The sequence below is a fragment of the Eleutherodactylus coqui genome, chromosome 12 (genome assembly GCF_035609145.1).
Source record: "Eleutherodactylus coqui strain aEleCoq1 chromosome 12, aEleCoq1.hap1, whole genome shotgun sequence".
NCBI classification, from domain to species: Eukaryota; Metazoa; Chordata; class Amphibia; order Anura; family Eleutherodactylidae; genus Eleutherodactylus; species Eleutherodactylus coqui.
This window is the reverse complement of record NC_089848.1, coordinates 125,276,517-125,299,150: the sequence shown is the minus strand read 5'-3', so window position 1 is coordinate 125,299,150 and position 22,634 is coordinate 125,276,517. Positions and strand designations below refer to the sequence as shown.

General features: G+C 44.2%; 1 protein-coding gene across 1 annotated transcript in view; it reads right to left on the bottom strand.

Annotated features, from left to right (window-relative positions):
* The window catches only part of LOC136586461 (zinc transporter ZIP12-like), a 68,290-nt gene that overhangs the window by 26,899 nt on the left and 18,757 nt on the right, over positions 1–22,634 (bottom strand). Inside the window, exon 4 of the mRNA XM_066584552.1 lies at positions 21,811–21,978. Coding sequence (XP_066440649.1) covers positions 21,811–21,978 — 168 coding nt within the window. The remainder of the gene's footprint in view (positions 1–21,810; positions 21,979–22,634) is intronic.

The window sequence follows — 22,634 nt, the reverse complement described above, 5'->3', positions numbered from 1 at the left end:
TGAATCTGTGATTAAGCCTGCCCACACTGTGTAACGTTATTTGAATGTATTTGTATAGACACTCTGGGTGAAAGATGGGAATCGACCAGAGTCTGTGTGCACATAAAATAAACACCATTTCCTGATGAGATCCTGAGTTGTCCTGTCAAATGTCATATTTCTCTATTGCCCCTGTTATAGTGGCTCCAGAAGTAGCAGTGTGTCCCCACTTGTGGACGGCCAACTGACAATCAATTCACTCACCAAGCCTGCTGTCGGTCGCCACTCCAGTAATCAGTCTGCGTGCCCTTGACCGCTCCATCCCAGTGTCTGCATACAGGAATGCAGACACTGGAGAAGAGATCAGGGATCACACTGATTACAACAGTAGCATCCGCTGGTGGACCGGAGCTGCAGGCTAGGTTAGTGAGATGATTGTTAGGTTGCTGTCTAACTGGCATAAATATAATTTTAAATAATAATAATCTTTATTTGTATAGTGCCAACTTATTCCGCAGAGCTTTTGAAGCAAATATGAAAATAATTACTGGCTGGCTGGCCACCTGCCTTCCCCCTGAGGTCCTGCAGACCGCCACCTGAGGAGCAGCAGTTTCAAGTTGTTTCATGGTAGGAGCGCCCCTATCGGTGTATTGTGATGATGACAGTGGGTGCCAAATCTGCTCATGGGCTGGGTCCTGAATGATGGACCCCAGCTAATCAACTATTGATGCTCTGATGACCTTCCTCCTTTACTCCTCCTCTGTTCCAGAACCTTCACCCACCATCTGCACCATTATTATAGTACTGGTTTCTTCTCATGAGCCAAAGGATATTTGAGCTCTTCTAGGCTTCAGGATAAAATTGCTACCTCTGCCCCCCCCCCCCATAGCTACGTCCCTGGGTGCATGCTATCTAGGGGGAGTTCATCCCCCAAGTATATTCCATAGTCTTCTCTATGTTGTGTGATAATTTGAATTGCTTTTAATTTGAGCACATGTTAATTCAAATCCAGAGAAAAGGAATTTTACTTTGCAGGAATGTTTAGTTCCAGATTCTCGAATTTAAACAAACCACAAGAGCCCTCAATTAGGTCTAATCCAACACTTTTCTTCGAAGTCTTAATGTTCCATTACACTTCTATTTCCGAACGTTGAAAGATTCAAAAATAGTACTGATCAGATTGATAGGCCAGCTCTCCTCGGCAGCGTGACATTAATAGGTGGAGCATTCCACAATTTAAGCTAGTTATCTCGGAGGCTTTAAATAGAAGCTACACATCAAAAGCACAAATTCCTCGGCTCCATACGTAAACAGCTTCAGGTTCTTCTGATGAGGAGCAGACTGAATGCACTTGTTTATGCTGAGCAAAGTTCTTCAAGTTGAGTCAGACCAGATGCCATGAAGTGCTCCACTGACTGGGAACAGTAGACAAAAACATGTCCATGGACTGGTATTTCACCAAGTTCCTTGATGAGTGCCAGCTATGTTTCTCATTGTCATGCAGGATTAATAGATCATGGCCGATAAAACAATGGATTGTTAGAATTTTTTTACTAGTTATGGGACGCCTAAGACACATAACACCAACTAGGGATATGACATGACTGTAACATTAACTCCTTACGGAAACTGAAAAAACACATAGCTGTCTGCGGTCTTTTTTTCCGGGATGAGTTGTATTTTTTAAAGGTACCACCGTGTTTTCCTTAAAATAAGCCCTGACCCAAATATAAGCCATACCCTGATTGTTAGGGATTTTCAGGGAGGCTTGAAATCTAAGCCCTACCCTAAAAATACTGTGTTTCCCCGAAAATAAGACAGTGTCTTATATTAATTTTTGTTCAAAAAGGTTTAACTTTTTTACATGCATCGCTGCCTGGACACTATTTAAATTGACTTTTTTTTAAATTAACTGTTAGCAGGGTTTAATTCTGGAGTAGGGCTTATATTTCAAGCATCCTCAAAAAGCCTGAAAAATCATTTTGCATCCTCAAAAATTCTGGAAAATCATGATAGGTCTTATTTTCAGACTATGTCTTATTTTCAGGGAATCAGGATAATCACTATTGATTACCTAGCAGGCTCGGTCCTGGTCCCTCACATCGCTCTCTAGAGATCCACACCGTTCCCGCAGTCCTCGCAGTCCTAACCTGGATTTCCTGGATACAGGATTCATAAATCCCACCTCCAGGAAACGATGGCTGTGATTGGTTCTCGATCACTGCTCAGCCAATCAATGCAGTGCTCAATGACCACAGCCATCACAATGGTTCATCCACAGCCGCATTGATTGGCTCGAAAAACCAATTGACAGCCATCACGTTGTGGAGGCAGGATTTATAAATCCTCTAACCAGTAAGGGATATTGTACGAGCGTATAGGACTAAAGAACACTGTGGACCTCCGGAGAGCAGTGAGAGGGAAGTGGATCGAGCCGGCTAGCTAAGTAAAATAAGACATTCCCTGAAAATAAGAAGTAGTGCCTCTTTTGGGGCAAAAATCAATACAAAAGACAGGTTTTATTTTTGGGAAGACGCGGTAGTTAATGACCATATAATGTACTGACCAGGAGTAAAATGGGAAAAAAATGCAATGTCCCATCTCTGTGATGGTATTGTTTTTGCAGTCTAGAAACAGCAGCAAATTCAAGAAAACTTTATTCTGTGGTCAGTATGATTACGACAATCCCAAATTCATTTTTTTTTTTTGCTGCAGTATTTTTAAAAAATAAAATATCTTTTGAAAAAGAAATAGATATATTTTCTGCCGCCATCTTCTGACAGGCATTTTTTTTCTGTCAATATAATTATGTGAGGGCTGTTTTTTTTTACGACTTTTTGATATTTTTTTATTACATTTTTTCCTGGAGACTGGGTGACCAAAAAACACATTCTGACGTGTATTTTTTTCTGTTGACATTCACCATTCAGGATTCATATGTATCGCTTTGATAGATCGGACGTTTATGGATGTAGTGATACCAAATATGCTTTTGTTTTCTTTATTTTGATTTTTTTTTCTGACAAATGTGGGAAAAGGTTTAACATTTTGCTACATTTTATTTTTCTAATAATTAGTAACTTTTTAAAACTTATTCTTATCATTTTTTTAGTCTCGACTTGAACCTACGACCATTTGATTGCTCAAACAGTATAATATAATACCATAGTATTACATTTTACTGCATTTTGACCCAAACAGCCCCTCAAAATCTCATTGCTGGGGGCCGCTTGGGACCTCTAAACGTCGATCAGGGCATTGAAAAGGATAACAGCCGCAATGAACGTAAGCGCCAGTTGTCAGCTGTCATAAATAGCTGGCATCTATCCTTTATGTAATAGGATCAATTCCCGATCACGCCCCATATAAATTCCGACGCTAGAGGGCGTACATGTACACTCAACAGTGTCAAAGCCTAAAGAATATTTCATTAGGGCTCAGACAGACGGACGTTTTTATGTGCGAATTTATGTGCGCAAAAAAGCTTGCCTAAAAAAATTTGCCTGACCAAAGCGGGCGTCACGTTAAAAAAAACGCACTTGCCCGCGTTTTTGCGCACATAAAGTTCACTGCCCGCTATCCCTTGCTGCAGCTGTCACATGCAGGAGCTTGGATGTAAAACCCCTGGATGCTGACACATACAGGAGTTTTAACTTGTTGTTAATGGGGCCGGCGGCATGCAGAGAACATCGCACTCCTCTGCCACTGCTGTGACAGCTGTGGCAGAGGATTTCTTCATCTCCGCAGGGAGTCCCCTTGTCACTGAATACTGTGTTCAGTGACAAGGGAACTCCCCGTGGAGATGAAGAAATCCTTTGCCACAGCTGTGGCAGAGGAGCGCGATGTTCCCCCATTGCATTCAATGAATCCGGCGCTACCCCTGGCTCCGTTGAAAGCAATGGGCTGCTGGCAAGCCCTGCAGTGATTTTCGGGGAAGGGCTTTAAATATAAGCCCTTTCCTGAAAAATCATCCCTAAAATGTGTAAAAAAAACCAACAAAATATACACCTCTCTACAGCTTCGGGGGCTCAGGCACATCCAGCCGGATCTTCTCCCTGCACTGCTCTGAAGTGCTTTCAGCAGGGCCCCTTCCCTGAAAAATCATCCCTAAAATGTGTAAAAAATAAAAAATATATATACTCACCTCTCTACAGCTGCGGGGGCTCAGACACATCCAGCCGGATCTTCTCCCTGCACTGCTCTGAAGTGCTTTCAGCAGGGGCCCTTCCCTGAAAAATCATCCCTAAAATGTGTAAAAAATAAAAAATATATATACTCACCTCTCTGCAGCTGCCAGGGCTCAGGCACATCCAGCCGGGTCTTCTCCCTGCACTGCTCTGAAGTGCTTTTAGCTATTGAATGACAGCTGAGAGCTGCCTCTGATTGATCGCAGTGCTCAGCCAATCAAAGGCAACCCTTTTAGCAGGCGGAAATTGAAAATTTTAAATGATTTTAAAAGGGAAAGGCTTATATTGAAAGCCCTTCCCCAAAAATCACTGCAGGGCTTGCCAGCAGCGTATTGCTTTCAATTGAGCCGGCTGTGCCAGCAGTGCCAGAGGATTATGATTTTCACTGTATGCTTTCAATGGGGTTGGCACATGTTGAAACCCCTGGATGACAGCATCCAGGGGTTTCACATCCAAAAAAGACGGATGCCGCAGTTACCTGCGTTTTGAAATCCGCTGCCCTATATTTACCGCTGCTCATTTTTGTGCGCAGGTAAATATCAGGCATATGACTGCTGCCAGTGAAAAGCATTGGTTCTTAATACATGCGGATCACAAGCGCAGATAACATACGAACATAAAAAGCCTGTCTGACTGATCCCTTAAAGGGATTGCCCAATAGTGATGACCCTTTTTAAAACTTGAGCTAACCCATTGATCACCTTAGGCTTCAGGTCTGTCTTCAGAAACCCTCAGCGGACAGTTGATATTGCCAGGAAAAACTGGAATGAATGCTAGAGGGCAGCGCAGCAACAAAATCACTAAAGCAATGGTTGCAATTAACTGTTTCATTACTGTAATTTTTGTGGCATCATGTGCCGTAGATGGAGGTGTGGCAACACAAGTTTCATGATACGATGCGGTATTACTGAACCCAAAGGTCCCACAATGTCATCTGGGAGAGTCGAAAGAGCTCCCCTCCGCTTCTGCTGACAGTCTCTTGCTGAGTACCAGTCCAGTCTCCTGTCCTCTGTCCCTTGCAACCAGCTGTCTCTTGATTTATTGGTCTGGTACCGTCTCTCCACTTGATTTGGCAGTCAGCAAACCCCCTAGTTCCTCTCTAAGTCTCTGCGCTCTCATTTCTCAATACAAATTGTCCCTTTTATGGCCGGGCATCAGCCACTCAGTAAGAGTCCAGCGAGCACGCTCAGTTCTGTTATGCCAAAATGTGCCCAAATGTTGGCACGTAATAATTCTGGTGCAATATTTGGCATACTTTCCAAGTTTGCCTCTATAGCAACTTTTTAATCCCTTTAGAGTAAGTCCCTTACAGAAACACAGCAGTGCAATACATACTCTAATGCGGAAATATATTTACAGTTGAAGTTTAGCAGTCTCTGAATGTCGTCAGCTTTGGACAAAACAAAGTCTCTTACAATATCTTTCATGTCATCCCGTCACTTTTAATAACCGTCTCTGTGTTTTCTTTGGCTTGTTAATTCCTTCTTATACCAGGTGCCCTTGATTTACTAAAAAAACAGCAAGGTTTGTTCAAACATTGTAGTTGAAATGTTATAAAAACATAGTATATGGACAGTTCAGGGCTGTCATAGCAAGATCTGATCATTGTTAGCAACTTGATACCCAGGATGATAGATGGGTCCCGCGTGGGAGACCTGCCTCTATGATGGTCATTGGCCATAATAGGACATATGGAAACTGGGTTCCCGAAGAGAAAAGGATTAGACCGTGTAGGCTGAATCCCTTACTTTATTGTATGCTCAGGAAACAATGCAGGCATCTTCTCTGAACAGGTCTTACAGACAAGGGTGTGGGGAAATTATAATCCAATGATTAGTGAAAAAAATTTGTTTGGCTTGTTTGCGGAATTTCGACAAAAAGTTCAGTCCAAATTAGTTCATACAGAACTGAGAGTTAAATAATATTCCTAAACTGGTGTATAACACTGTCTAAGAGCGATAAAGCGCTGTATAACACTCTAAGGTCACCCGGGAGTCCATCTAAGTACTTCTGAGTTGTTTTTCAGGCAAAGTTAATGATGAAAAAAAGAAAAAAAGAAGGAAATAGAAGAAGAAGAAGAAGAAGAAGAAGAAGAAGAAAGACTCAATTTCTGCTTTTTCTTTCTGATTCATTCAGCTTCTTTTTTCTCTTTCTCATTCCCTTTTCTTCCTCTTTTAGTGGGTTCGGCTGAGACGAAGCACCCGAGATTCAGTTTCTTGCCGAACCAAACTTTCACAAAGTTCAACTTGAAACCGGGTTCTACTGTTTCAGTTTTCCCAACACTACCAATGATCATGGAAAGGAGATGGAAGGCCAATAAGTGGCAAGCTCTCTTGACGCAGGAGGTCTGGTAGGATTTTCATTTAGCAGTTGTCCCTCTCGCTATGGAGCCCCCATAACAGGTGGAGATCTATGGTCATTTTGTGATACAGTAAATGTTCATGACTGGAACACCCCTCCTAGGGCTTAAACACATGGGTGTGTTTTTGTCCCGTTATGCGGCCATAATTATCACAGCCTCATAACAGGATAAAACAAAACCATTGATTTTAATGATTTCGTTTTCACTAGCTGTGTCCGAAAAAAGATAGGACTTGCCCTATCTTTCTCTCCCGTAGTTAATACTATGTGCAGGAACAATAGGGCAGGACCTATTTTTCCGCTATTTTTTTTTCAAACTCCTGCACTATGGGGTGGTGTTTGAAAAGTCAGAGAAGGTAAAGAAAAAACCTTTTATGCGCAACAACTCCCCGTACCGGCGAGCGTAGTGCTGAATACGGCTGCCTGAAACTGCGCTTAAGGTGGAATTGCGCTTTCATTTTCCTAGACCCGTATTCACATAGCCAAGAGCGAGTTGCGCCTGAGGTTCTCTGCTGCAACCCACATTGCACAACACATGGATATCCCGTCCGTGTGCTGTGGGAGGTGGGAGACACTGCGCATTTCATGCCCCATTCTCATATGAGACTCACGAAAATAGGACCTGCAGAGATATTTCAATCTCAGACCTTCAGTCCGAGTGAAAAAATGCTCATGTGAATCAACCCATCAAATGAATGGACTCATTTTCCATACAAGCTCTGTCTATGTCGGACATGAACAGAACTCGCAAGACAATATTGCCCATGAGAATGCACCTTAAGGGTGGTTTCACACAGGCGAGAAAATCGTGTGATTTTCGCCTGATGCGAGAGTCAGTAAAAAGCAGATTATGTAACCAATGATTTTCAATGGTTTCCTTCCCATCTGTGATGTTTTCTCAAATGTTGAGAGAACAAAAAATTGCAGCATGTTCTATCTTTATGCGATGTGCTATTTTTTTTTTATCTCCCATGTTTTCCTATGAAGCCTCCTTTTTATCACATAGCAACGCAAAAAACTTGCGTTGCAATTTTAACATTAGAAAGTCCTTATGACTTTTGCAATAAAAAAACGCACATTTTTATCGCATGATTCTATCATGAGTGGCAGCAATGCGATGCGAGATTATTCTAAAAAAAGGCATTGCTGAGGCATAAAAATCGTGGGAATAAAGACGCGATTTTGCAGCGTTTTTCTTGCTGCAAAATCACAATCACCTGTGTGAAATTAGCCTTAGTGTTTCTTTGACTCTCCGTTTGAGACGTGATACATCTGAAGAAATTTATGTAATATTGTAGTTTCACTGTTCAGAACCCTCATTTTTTGACCAGAGTAGAGAGTAGTTACATAGAGGGTCTGTAGCTCTGGAGTACCTGCCCTGTCCTGCATTACACAGACAACCCATGGATGTGAATGAGCAGTGTGCAATGCTTCATCTTCCCTGTGGAGGAGCTGTAGGAAGATTGAACAGGTATTACTGTATTATGTCACCACCGGAAGTTAGGAGTGGTGACATAATACAGCACTGTCAAAAAAGGTCATGCCCCCAGCTTGTGATTGGCTGTGGGCATGTTTCATCATCGAACAGCAGTTCTCAGGACTGCACGACCAGGGGCACCAACTGGCAGCGGAGTACCGGGTGCCAGGGAGCAGAGAGGTGGCAGCGGGTGCAACAGAGCATACATTCAGTGGCTGGCAAGCAACACTGAGGCGGCGGATGGGTGAGCAGGGTACCGGCTGACAGAGAGCAGGCGCCTGCAAGGGAGTAGACAGCCGCCGGCCGGCATGCACCACTGAGGCAGCGGACGGGACAGGGCTGTGATTCGCCAGTTGGCCAGGAGCCATAACAGAGAAGCGCCACGTGACTGAGCACAGCTACGGCGCAAGGGGTGAGGAGCAGTAAGACGCTGGACTGGAGCTACGGGTACAGTGAGAGGTGCAGTGTGTGCATAAATTTTTGCCGGCCCTGGAGGCTTATGGTTAAGGGTTAGTTTTCTTTTTAGGCTTAGATTATTAGGTGTAAATGGTGGCATGTTGCAGCAGGAACATGCCAGCATTTACAGCTCATAATGTTGGCCTAACTCCCAAAGTAACCCTCATCCTAAGCCTGCAGGGCCGACAAACATCAATCCAAACGCTGCTAGCACCTTTAAGCCTTGACCCTATCGGGAACTAGGAGTGTGATGGGGCGTTCCTCCTGTCAAACCCCTAGCTTCCGGTGGCGTGAAGATACAATAATACCGATCAAACATTTAGTATGGTTTCTCCACAGATTACAGCTGATTGCTGGTTGTCCCAGCAGGAAGACCCTTTGTGATCAGTATATTGCTAAGAGACCTTTCTTAGAGGTTGGGAGCGCATGAAAGCAGAAAGTTCCTTTAAAAACTATATAATTCTCATTTCCTTCACTTTGACGAAAGCCCATATACCAACCAGTTTTTAAAATACCAATGAAGGCAGCAGCTATTCTTTATCTTGGCACGTGGACCAGACAGTTCTCATGTCTTTTCTGAACAACCATGGCCTTGGCAGCATTACAATTTGGCAAGACGCCATTACTCAAATACATTACTATTTATTCTTTCTGTTCAGGATGGGACTGGAACTGTATACAGATAAGTTCCTGAAAAAGTACATAGCTGTGGGAATACAAGCGCTTGGTCAGTTGTATAAGGAAGCACCAGTAACTCTCGTATCCCTCCACTATGCTCTTCTGACCATAAAAGAAATGTTGTGCGTTTCCCACTTTATTAGTGTGCAGTATAATCGGCTGTGTTGACTCTTGGGAAACTTAAGGGGAATGTATCATCAGATAATAATATATCATTTTGGTTTGTTTTTTATACTGTCCATATAATATAAATTTTAGGATATTAGTTTTCACATTGGCCACTACTGCAGACACTAGAAGTTGAAACTTTCTGTAGCTCATTTGTGAGTTTTTCTGTATAGTTTGAGACATATGACCAGAGTCATCTCATGGTAATGAGAGGGTAGATGAGATAAAGAGGTTTTCTGGGTGTTCAATGATCTTTTAAAAATGGGTCCAAATGTGTTAAAACAAGTAAAGCAACCACACTCACTTGTTTGTTCCCCCAGCAATCCAGAGCTGACGCTCCCGTGGTCTTTCTGTTAGATCTGTGCAGGGCTTATTCAATATTGCCTAAATTTATTATCTAAGCAATACAAATATTTATGCAACTTACTAACATGTAGAACCAAAAGCATATATATAACTAAACCAAAAAGTGGGGAGAAAGAGAATCTGACCATAAACTGATGCTAGGGGTTCCTGCCTAAATGTGGAGCACTTGCCCTGATGAGAGTAACCCGACATCATGAATCTGGAGTGACCCTAACTTTCTATAGGGTGACAGGGAAAATGTCAAATAATAGATGACATTATAAAATGTGAATGAACACAAACACTCAGGGCAGCATGGTGTTAAACAGCTTCACAAGTGTAAAAGTAAAAGTGTAGCAAAGTTAAGGGTTTCTTCAGAGGACTGTGATTTTGTCCTGTTTTAGGGCGCCTACCCACTTGCGATTTTTTTTCCTTTGCGTTTTGTGCTTTTTCTGAAGAGCAATTAGTATAGAATGTGTTCTTGTCCACTTGCGGTTTTTTTTTCGGTCCGTTGCAATTTTTCACATAGGAACTGTCAGTTGCATATGTGTCCTTATTTTTTTCTTAATGCACCAATGAATGTCAATGGAAATTAATGAAAAAGGCGCGAAAAAGCTGCAAAAAAAACGTGGAAAACGCTGCGTTTTTCACGCACGAAAATCGCAAACGCCAGTGAGTAGGCGCCCTTACAGTCGTGAAAATCATGGCCTCAAAATGGGATGAAGCGAAGCCATTGGTCTTAATGGTTAGTTTTTCACTAACAGGCTTCTCATGTGTTAATACTACATGCGTGAAAAGATAGGACTTGCCCTATCTTCCATGCACATAGTTTTTCTACTGCGAGAAAGATATGGCAGGATCTATCTTCTATTCTTCTTGCTTTTTTATTCAAACTCGCGTGCAATAGAGTGGAGTTTGAATAGTCAAAAAAAACCCCAAAACCACTGGTACATACATTAATACGTTCCATAGCGGGAGTGTATTAGCGCATGCGCCCAACTGTTTAAGCCCTCAGCTTGACTAGAGACTCAAGTCAGGCAATGAACCACAGACTAGATCAGGAGAACTTCAGACAACAATCTGCAGACAGAAGTCCACAAACCAGGATACAGATAGGGTGTCAGACTGGTGTCAACCAGAAGTGAGACAACAGTCAGACAAGATTCAATGAAGAGTTCAGACAGCAAGTCAAACCGAAGTCAGACCAGCTGAGGCTGGAGTAGAACCAGCACCCTCAGGAAGGAGGGGCCAGAATAAATGTAGCATAAATGATGAACGATGAGCTGATCGCTCAGTGTAAATAGCAGCCGCTCAGTACTGAACAGCCGCAATGTTAAGACAATGGAGAGGGGGGGGTGAGTGAAAGGAGAGAAATCTCCGTCAGCCTCCCTGCTGTGAGCCAGCAATACTAGCTCTCACACAGGAGCACGGGAGTGAGTATGTGCGGGGATGAGTGTCGGGCATTATTTGCCCGACACTCGTCCCACCTAAATGGGCCTTAATGCTGATTCACCGACTGAGCTGTAACACATCTCAGCCAACCAATCAATCTACACACAGGCAGAGATGTGCATTTGTTGGCGCCCAGTGCCAGAATTGCAGAGAGCGTGCACCAATATGAGGATTGTGTGAGCTAACGTCACTCCGTGGCTCCTCCCCCAATACTGTCACGCCGTAAGACCTTGTTTTTGAACCTGGCTATAAAAATCTGAACTGTGATTTCAGAACAGCATGAGACGCTGCAGCTTCTGATTGGCGGCATCAACCAGGCAGTAGCGGTTTGTACACAAAGACCAGGAGGACTGCAGGAGTTGCAGCACTGGATTGCTGGGGGAATGACCGAGTGAGTACAGCTGCTTTTATTGTTTTAACACATTTGGACCTATTTTAAAAAATCGGCCCCACCCGGACAACTCCTTTAATGACATATTACAGCCCTATAGTATTACTGGAGGCTGAGATAAAACAGAATACCGGTTTTAATTACATTGGTATAGTGCTTGGGTAAGGGGATCATTGCTTCCTCTTAGCGCTCCTTCACCGTAACCTTTATTTGGGATAGCACCCCCCAAGTCCTACATCGATAGAGCCACATCCTGCACTGCTGAAGGGTAATAAATGGTAGCGTACTTATTAGGCCAAGTTCACAAGGGACAGATGGAATATATCTGCAACAATTCTGCAGAAATCTGCAAAGAAATCCACAGAGGCAAATCTACACCAAATCATGCAGATTTTGCTATGGATTTCCAGCTGTGGGTTTTCCTGTGGATTATGCAAAAAAAAAGGAAAAATTCAACGCTTTTCAATTTTGCACCTGAAATCTCTGCTGCAGATCTGCAGCTCATCCACAGCAAGGAATCCGCAAACACTCCAGGACAGAAATCTACTGCCAATTAAAACATACATAGTGCAGAAAATGTATGCAGCGTGCGGATAAGATTTGTAAAGCCCCTCCCACTTCGCTGCCACCATATTGCACTCTATATCTGTTGTACAGGCAGAGAAGAATAGAATATGAATGCATTAATGAGAGGAAGGATCACACTGGGGCCGCCTTCACACGGGTCGTACCCGCTCCAAAGTTTCTGCTAGTGGAATTGCGGTAGATATTCATCAGCTTTTACCGTAAAGCCATATGGAGGGGATCTAAAAACTCCGCTGGTGTGGAGAATTCCCGAAACAAACCTGCAGTTTTTATGCTACAGAATCTCGCTGCGGACTCAGGCTTTGAAATAAGGGATTGAATTCCACCGCAAGTAAAAACGCGGCCAAATCCATACCATTTGGTTGCAAATGTGACCACTGCGGAATTCTTACGGAATTGCTCTGGGAATTCCGTTGTGGAAAGCTCTTAGCGATTTCGCCACGTGAGAAGGTGGCTTTAAGTTTGACGCACACGACTATCAGATATATGAACGCAATAGACTAGGCTCCTGCACTCACAAAATCCATGTAAAGGAGCAGCGCCAGGAGTGGAAATCTTCTTAAAAATGCATCATGAGATGCCTCTTTACTACATCCAGAAAGCAACGGCGTTTCGACCCATGCAAGGGCCTTTATCAAGTACTGTAATCTTATATTTCCTCATATTCAGCTTCCCTTGGCAACAGCAGCTGATTAAAGGGGTGTGATAAAGGGTGGTGAGAGGACCTGAACCCACTGAGATCAGCTTGACACTTCTGTTTAAAAGCGATTGCCTTAATAAGACAACTTCCTAAGGGCTCTCACCCGTTTTGTTAACGCTGCGATATCGCTGAGCTTTTTTAAACACGATTGTCAATGGGACTTTCTAATGTAAAAAAAGCATCGCAGGTTGGTGCTTCACGATTTTTGTGCGACGCGTTTTTTACATTAGAAAGTCCCATTGACAATTGCGTTAAAAAACGCAGCAATATCGCAGCGTTAAAAAAAAGGCAAGTGGGTGGAGCCCTAAGGGTGAACAGAACACTGAAGATCCATTATCCTTCTGATGCGAGAGCGAGTGAAACGCACGATAATAAAACCAATGATATTCAATGGTTTCCTTCTCATTAGCGATGTTTTCACTGTAACCTCGAATCGCAAAGAAGAATGGGCGATATCGCAAATCGTTTACAATGGGGCTAGCGCCAGCAGCATCGGCCCTACATTGCACTCCCCTGACTGAGCTGTGACAGCTATGGCACAGGATTCCCTGCGGGGACCGCGGGGATGAAGGAACGCCCTGTCACAGCTGTCACAGAGGTCCGCGATGCTATCCCATTGCTTTCAATGGGGCGCTGCTGCAGTCCCACTGAAAGCAATGGAATGAAGGCCAGCACCTGATTTTTGGGGAAGGGCTTGAAATATAAGCCATTTCCTGAAAATCATGGCTATCTGTAAAAAAAAAAGTAAAATAAACAGATCACCTCTCCAGCCGTTTTCCGGAGGTCGGGGGTTCATATTCGTGTGAGATTTGTGCATCTCACAATGCACAAATCTTGTGTGATTTTCTTGCATGTGTGAAGGTGGCATTATTGCTTTTTTGGGGGAGAGGTGCAATTTTAAAAAAGTATTTTGGCTGCGTACGTTTTTATAGCATTTGCCGTGCAGTATAAAAAGTGTGTCTAAGTTATTGTACGGATCTTTATAAATGCAAACTGGGGTTTTTAATTTATTTTTAACAAAAAAAGGAAAAGTGTACAAAAAGTATCTTTGTAGCATGGCTTTTTTTTTACCTTTTTTATGTCCCTGTAAGGAACTTGAACCTGAGATTTTATGATTGCTCAGTCAATACACTGCAGTACTTCTGTACTGCTGTATATTATCGTTATTCATTCACATCAGGAGCTATGGCCAGCTACCGGCCCTTTGTGATTGGATGGCAGAGGGCTAACGAGCTTCCTCCTTCTGTTAACTCTGCCCATACTACTATTCACATTGATTATGACAAGTAATAGGTTAACGGGGGGATTAATGTTTTCTCTGATCCCTGCTGTTACAACAGGACTCTGTCAGTTACAGCCGTATCCTGCAGTGAATAGCACAGGCGTATCTCCTGAGTCCCTGCCATCCATGTGCTGTACATGTACGGTATTTTGTGGGGAACCCTCCCCAATGATGTACATGTATGACATGGAATGGGAAGGGGTTAAGGGGGTTTGTCCAGAGCTAGAAAAAAGGGTCGGCTGCGTCTGCAGTCCCACCAGTACATCTGTCCACGAGCTGTGCTTGATATTGGAGATGAATGGAGCTGAACTGTAATACCACACACTGCCCATAGGATGGATGTGGAGCTGTTCCCGCAAACACAGCAGATCCTAAAGTAAAATCTGATGTCCATCATCACAATAGGTTCCCTGTACCCGGTCTAGCTACTCTCTTCATTTTCTATCTACATCACATGACCCTCTGCCTGAAAAATATCTCCACTTCCTGTGACATCTTGTCCGTATTTGCTACTTCCTCTCCGCTTATAGCCTTCAACATCCTGTGAGCAGTGCATCATGGGAGGATAATGGTGGAAGTATGGCCCTGTGTTGCTCATGTGCAGTTCAGAGTGCCGGCAGGTTCTGTCTGTTGGCTTCAGCAGTCTGTCTCTGGCTCTCTGAGTGAGAGGGAGGTTGGTGCCAGTAAGTTGTAGGACCTGTGAGCTGTGGGCGGAGCTACAGTAATGGCCAGGAGACAAGCTCTATGCATGCTGAGAGTTGTAGGCAGCAGTCAGTTGCTGGGTTTACTGCAGAAGTGATGCATGTAAATGTGGCAGCAGATCAGCGACTGCACGGCACAAGGAAAAGGGTCCAGAGCGGCAGGTAAAAGTTCCACATTGCTGCTACTTAACCGTACTGCCTCAAATTCAGCATTTTTAGAATTTCTATTTTGTGCCTAGACAATCCCTTTAAGAATATTTCCTCAGATCCCAGGCGTCTCTGCATTATGATAATTCACGTTTGTTTACGGCATTCTAGCTTTCAGGAAGCTCAGAAGAAAACATTCGAAAATTCTCTCATCAATCACGGTGTGTTTAGAAGCTCTGAAAGACCTCATACCGCGTTAGTTAATATAACATAGAGCTAAGTACGCGCCTTTGTTGGGCTGTTAAGTGATTGCGACATGGAACAGTTCAGGAAATCCAACAAAAGGAACAGCAAAATTATTCCTCTGTAATCCTTAAATGAGCTCAAGTGTATTATTGTAAGTTATGTAATTGAAAATACATTTAAACCGCGCGCATACGGGAAGCCGCCATCGCCGAACAAAGTCACATTCTTCGACTTATGCTGGATATTGTCAGGGGAGTACAATAGGATTGCAAAAATAGGGAAAATCCACATCTAACAAGTAGGGAATCAGTGAGACGGAATATATAACCACCTAGGCGTGTTAACATGAGGCCATAAACCAATAGGCTAGGGGTGTAACCGGTCACGGATGGTGATGTGACGCAGCTTCGGGATGGCGTCACGTCGGCCAATGAAGGTACATCTTTTACAGAAATAACTTTTGCAGAACATTTGCATCATAAACATAATTGCTCTCCATAGGAGGGTTCACTTATATTTTTAACATTAGGTAATAACTGGCATTGAACTCTTAAAGCAACTGTGCTCTATATATCGATGGCACATATAATATCCACTGCAACGCAAAGAATGGCGTTCTCACCACTTGGCGGCTTACACCAAGATATTTATGTCTCTGGTTCCTCTTTTGTCACTTCTCATTAATGTGGTATGACCGCTACATACATCATCATACGGGCCATAGGCCTCGAACTCAGATGCCCCACAGGAGCAGGGACTCGTACCTACTGAACGCGTCACATGTATTAACTGTACTAAAATCCAGAGGTCTCCGTGCATCATACATCATCAGCATACTGGCGGTGTCACTCCCGCGTTACATTACTCACTTCCAATACACTCTATGCCCTGTGCCAAATTGCGCCATTACACCTCTTCATGAACATACTTCAAGTATATTACACATTAGTATAAATTCTCTATATAACATCATATTACACAACACCATAGACATTACTACTCAGTAATTAGCCCTTTAAGGCTTTGGGTTTTACCTCACGTGGTAATGGGGGTAGTAGTCCACTCACACTCACCGACGATCTCTTTCACTGTCTGCTTTGCTTCCCAGCTTCAGCGCCCATGGTGATTCTTCTGCAATAACCAGCAATACGGGGAGGGAGTCTCTCCTACCATGTGCTGTGGGGTGCTTCACGTCAGGAATGAAGCCGGTCCTCCATCCGTTGTCGCTCTCCGGCCCCAGGGTCATCAGGGCCATTTAGTCCTCCACCGCTTCTTCTGGGCAGTTCCCCAACATGGAGAGACTGCCAGCTGCACAGAACCACAATGACCAACCCCACTGTTGTACGCTGCTGTGACTGCTCTCACATCTCCTTTTGCTCACTGGTCTCTCCCTGTCTGGGCTGTGACTCAGCCTCTAGACCCTTTATACTGAATGCTTTTGGTGTCAAAAACTCTCGGGTTATACTGGGCATGTTGGGCTTAAGCCCTACATTATCTCCTGTTACAGGAGCCAAGTCTTCTCAGTGGTGATGTGCTACTCGCATCATTTTTAGAGACGGAGCCTCCTGCATTTAGCCTCACTGAGACTCAGATAAAATGGTGCCTGCCGAGGGCTCCAATACGGCACCCACTTGAACTGCTCTCCATTGCCACTTCCCTCTGGCCGGTGGAGGGAAAAACCTGATAACCAGGGCGGCAGGTACTGGGTAGATCAGTGTGGTGGTGCTTGGCAGACTGGCGCCAGGTCCCGGACTGGATGGGACAGGGCTCGAACCATTGGCCGCATCACACATGGTAGCCGCAGGCTGCATCAGTGTAAGGGAGAGTGCTCTGCACCTCCCTTACATAGCTATAGATGGTGCATAGGAAGCAGTTGACACCGGTGACCAATTCCTGGTGCCTGAAGGAGTCCAAAGGCCCTTCTGCCATATAAATAGCACATGGTAGGTGGGAGACCTTTGTAATGGGCTGGTGGTAATGCCCCAGTGTTGCAGGATGTGAGAAGGTGTGACGGTGACAGATGGAGGCAGAGGCGGCACATTTTTGCTAAAATATGATATACTGATGTTAGGGTAAAGAGGCCCAATTCTGTGCACAGTCAGCATGACAGCCATGATTGTTTGCGAAGTACATGATTCTTAGAGCAAACTACTAAGATGCTGACAATTATAATACAAGGATAAGTGGGGGTGAACATTTCATCTCCCAGTAGCCATAACATTGTCACTATCTTATTAGGTATAGCCATAAACAAATGCTAGATTACATAGGAGCCTTGAGCTGAAATATTTGCTGAGAACAGATAAATGGCATGTGCATGGGTTAATATTAACATCTACTGTGATTGGTTATTTGCTAATAGTTTCAATATTATATGCTAATACGTTGGTACAAGTACAAATTAAGATTGGTTGTATGTTATCACAGAACTTGCTATTCTTCTGATTGGCCCCCTGTAGGGTGTTGTTTCTATTCAAAGTAATATATCACTACTCAACAATAAACATTGGCAGGAATCTGCTTGTGAACTCCATCAGTGTGTCACATTTCTGATTCTTTAATCTTGAAACTGACAGTACCAATTGCGCTAACAAAACCTGGCACCCAATGTGGGGCACAGGAACTTTTCCTTTTTTTTCCAGATCTCACTGAGAATTCCATCCTGAGACTGACAGATCATAATGAGCTGCAAAATTAAGTTCCCTGAGTGGAATTTCTCAATGTCCGATTGAGTTAGACAGGTCTAGTCTTAGTTTTGATAACCCGTGTCCAAGAATCCAAAGAGGTATATGTTATGTGGTAATTACATTTTTCCTGTCTAGTCCACCTCTTGTCTTGTACATTCTCCAATTACTCTCCTATATAAACCTGGCCCTGTTCCGTCCTTTCTTACATGTTTATTGTGCTTTGTGCCTGTAATCAAGCTTTCTCACTGCATACCTGCCTCTCTGCCAACTGATCGTCCTCCTGTATTACCCGACCTCAGCTACCTCTTGACTACTCTTCTGTCTGAACCCACTGAACTGCTCCTCCATCTTGTGAACCTCACCTCAGCTACCTCCTGACTACTCTTCTACATGAACCCACTGTACTGGTCCGCCATCTTGTGAACCAGACCTCGGCTACCTCTTGAATACTCTTCTGCCTGAACCAATGTACTGCTCCACCATCATATGTACCAGACCCCGGCTACTCCTTGACCATGCTACCCTCCTGTAGTGGCTACAAAACGAGATTCCAGTCCCACGCCAGACCTGTGACAGAATAAACACGCCCAAAATGAAGTTCGTTGTACCCATGTTATGGAAACAGGTAGCAGAATTTTAAGAGTTCTGCACCACGTATCAGGAGAAAGTCTCTACCTTAGAAAAAGTGGTAGTTTTGTTACAGCAACGAGTACATGAGTCACACAATTCAGAGGCCGATGTTTGCATGCCATTACCATCAAGATTTTGGTGAGGACCACTGCCAATACAAAGGATTTCTCAACCAATGCTGCATCTATATACAGATGAGACCCTCCCAATTTACCAATGACTGAAAAAAAGTGATGCTTATCGTTAATTTGCTGGAAGGTGAGGCGCTTGCTTGGGCCTTGCCTTATGTGGAAAATGACAGCACCCTTCTTGATAACCTCTGCACCTTCATTGTGACTATAGATCAAGTGTTCGATGACCCTAGTCTTTGTGCAAGAAGATTGCATAATCTCCGACAGGGTCTGCGTTCAGCTGCTAAGTATACGGCGGAATTTTGTAGTTGGGTCAACGGCACCACGTGGATCATTGCCACACACCTGAGTCAGTTACGAAGAGGACTTTTGGAAGAGGTTAAAGATAAACTGGCCATAGTGGAGACCCCGGATGATTCAGAAAACTTTATCCAACCAAGTATCAGCATAGATTAGAGGCTTACAGAACAGTCACAGTAGAAGTTACAGTTGTTCAGAAATCACCCATCTTATTTGTTCAGTCCATCCACCCTAAACCACCAACCAAGCATGGACTCTTCACCTGAACTAATGCAAATCAATGCCATCTGCAAACCCCTCTCCATGGGGCAAAGAAAGAGAGGGGCCGCTCTGATCATTTATGCCTATACTGCGGGGGTCCGGTCATTATGCTACAAACTGTCCTAATAAGTTCCAGAGGACCATCGCCATCACAAAAGATAAGAACACAATTGACTCTGCCATCCCAGAATAGCTGGATACTGCTCTGCCAGTCATTCCCTCCGTCAGAAGACAAGGAAAGACATCACCAATCCCTCCATTTCATTATCCCTATTAGGGTCACAATGGGGAGCTGCAAAATCTTAGGTACTGCCATCTTAGATTCAATCAGGAGACAAGTAAGCTGGATATCCACATAGAGCCAGATCATCATGAGACAATCAGTTTTCATCTCATCTGCTCTCTGAAATTTCCAGGTATCCTAGGGATCCCTTGGTTGTCTACTCACAACCCATCCATCAGCTGGGAATCAAGAACTATCACCTTTCCCTCTGAGTATTGTAATTGCTGATCTAAGCTGCCCACACCCAGTCAAGGGCAAGATCCCAAGAGTACTCCTCTAGAAAACAAGAAGTTGCCACCACAATACTAACTGTTCAACGACGTCTGCAGCAAAAAGAATGCCAATCAACTGCCCCCTCATCGGCCATATGACTGTCCTACTGAGCCGCTGCCTGGATCTTCTATTTCATTTGGATGTATCTACAACTTTTCGGAACTAGACTTAAAAACCCTTTGGAAATATCTGGGCGAAAATCTAAAAGAGGGCTTCATCCGGCCCCCTTCCTTCCGGCGGAAGCCCCCATATTCATCATTTTAAAAAAAGCAGCTACTCTTTTACTGTGCATAGATTGCCAGGAACTAAACAAGATTACTATTAAGAATTGCTATCCTCTCCTGTTAATCCCAGAACTCTTGAGTGGCTTCAGGCATCACGTGGTCTGGAGGTGACGTTGTGACATCAGCGTGGAATGGCGCCAGTAACCAGGAGGTCTCAGCACTGGCAACATTGTGATGCTGTGGCTGGCACATGCACAGTGCCATTTAGAACTTCTCCTGCCCTGGCTGACCCTCACTGCACAGGCAAACAGGATCTCATTATTAACCCTTTTGGGACCCACCAATTGCTTGTATGTTTTAAACACCAGCTGAACTGATGAAGGAGTTCTCCCTGAAACATGTTTTCATAAGCTGATCACGTACTTTATTAAATAAAGGGAGAAGTTTCCCCAACCTTTGGTCACTTCCTATTTGCTTTGACCAGGAGTGTTGCGCCATCTCCACTGCCAGTTTTTTAGTTCTATTCTCTTTGCCCAATTCTGACAGTGGCTTTAAAGGGGTTGTCCCGCACCGAAACGTTTTTTGTTTTTTTTACCCCCCCCCCCCCCCGTTCGGCGCGAGACAACCCCGATGCAGGGGTTAAAAAAACAAACCAGGTAGTACTTACCCGAATCCCGGCGGTCCGGCGTCTTCATACTCACCTGCTGAAGATGGCCGCCGGGATCCTCTCTCTCTGTGGACCGCAGGGCTTCTGTGCGGTCCATTGCCGATTCCAGCCTCCTGATTGGCTGGAATCGGCACGTGACGGGGCGGAGCTACACGGAGTCGGCATTCTGCACGAGCGGCCCCATTGAAGACAGCAGAAGACCCGGACTGCGCAAGCGCGGCTAATTTGGCCATTAGAGGCCGAAAATTAGTCGGCACCATGGAGACGAGGACGCCAGCAACGGAACAGGTAAGTATAAAACTTTTGATAACTTCTGTATGGCTCATAATTAATGCACAATGTACATTACAAAGTGCATTAATATGGCCATACAGAAGTGTATAGACCCACTTGCTGCCGCGGGACAACCCCTTTAAGCTGCCTCACTGTAAGGGGGATTGCTGCAAGCGTTAACCCCTTCACCCTCTCTATATTTTGCATTGTGGCCCATGACCTTCACTTAAGGTCTCTAACAACCCTCTAGAATGACTGGGTGGGAAAGATCATGGGTCCAAAATGATATTTTAGCAATAACAGATATAATTAAGCTCACCATTACCCACCATGGGACATAAGAGGTATCGGATCACATCATGGCCACATTTATATGGTTTTGAGCATATTGGAGCAACTTTTCTTGTGCTTTTGGGTCAGTTGAGGTAGACGTCTTGGCATGTGGACATGAAAACCTTCAGCATTTAGTATGCACCTTACTATGCAAACGGAAACCTCAGTGCTGCTGCCACCAGATCTTGTTGCAGGTCTTTTGCAGATACTCGAGTTTTTGACCACTTGCCTTATCAGGAATCTGGTGGCAGCTTTCTCCTTCTGCTATGTCCAGGTAATGTAACAAGGGTTTCTTTACCTCTAAGCCTGTGGACTGCTTGCAAATGTATTTCTAGGAACATAGAGCACCTTTGTATCTTTTTGTATGCTTTTCCTTGTTTGTACAAGGCTTTGGTCAGTCTAAATTTGGCCCACCTTCTCAAAGGATCCCATAGGCACTGGACATGGACCCTTGTTATGGCACAGACTGCCACTACAGTTGCCTAATGTTTACAGATTATTCGCCCCACTGGAGCAAGGGAGAAAACATATGTGTGCAATAACAAATACATATACTAGATAACAGGCAATACTAAGAATCACAAATGTCCCACCTGTCTTGTAGATGAAACAATGAGAAAGGAAAGTTTATTAATGAGGAAGAATCCGTGAATGCCTCCGATCATCCCCAAAATTTTCCACAAATATTTCTTCTCCTCTAAGTAAAGTTCTCCATCTTGTCCGTGATGTTCATGGACAATATTTTCATGAATACCCAAAACCTGTAGAAAATGTAAAAATTGGAAAATAATTTCAAAAAAACACTAATTTTATGATCTTCAAAGTTCTGCTTGCAACGTAAAGTGACTCTCCGATCCCGGGGACAAAGTCTGAGTAGGGAAGTAATAATATTTCCTGGCAGTATCCCTATGTGCCATCGTCCTCCAGATCTGCTAGATCCCATGGCTAGAGATGAGCGAGCACCAAAATGCTCGGGTGCTCGTTACTCGGGACGAACTTTTCGCGATGCTCGAGGGTTCGTTTCGAGTAACGAACCCCATTGAAGTCAATGGGTGACCTGAGCATTTTTGTATTTCGCCGATGCTCGCTAAGGTTTCCTTGTGTGAAAATCTGGGCAATTCAAGAAAGTGATGGGAACGACACAGCAACGGATAGGGCAGGCGAGGGGCTACATGTTGGGCTGCATCTCAAGTTCACAGGTCCCACTATTAAGCCACAATAGCGGCAAGAGTGGGCCCCCCCCCTCCCAAAAACTTTTACTTCTGAAAAGCCCTCATTAGCATGGCATACCTTTGCTAAGCACCACACTACCTCCAACAAAGCACAATCACTGCCTGCATGACACTCCACTGCCACTTCTCCTGGGTTACATGCTGCCCAACCGCCCCCCCTCCCCCCCACAGCGCACACCAAAGTG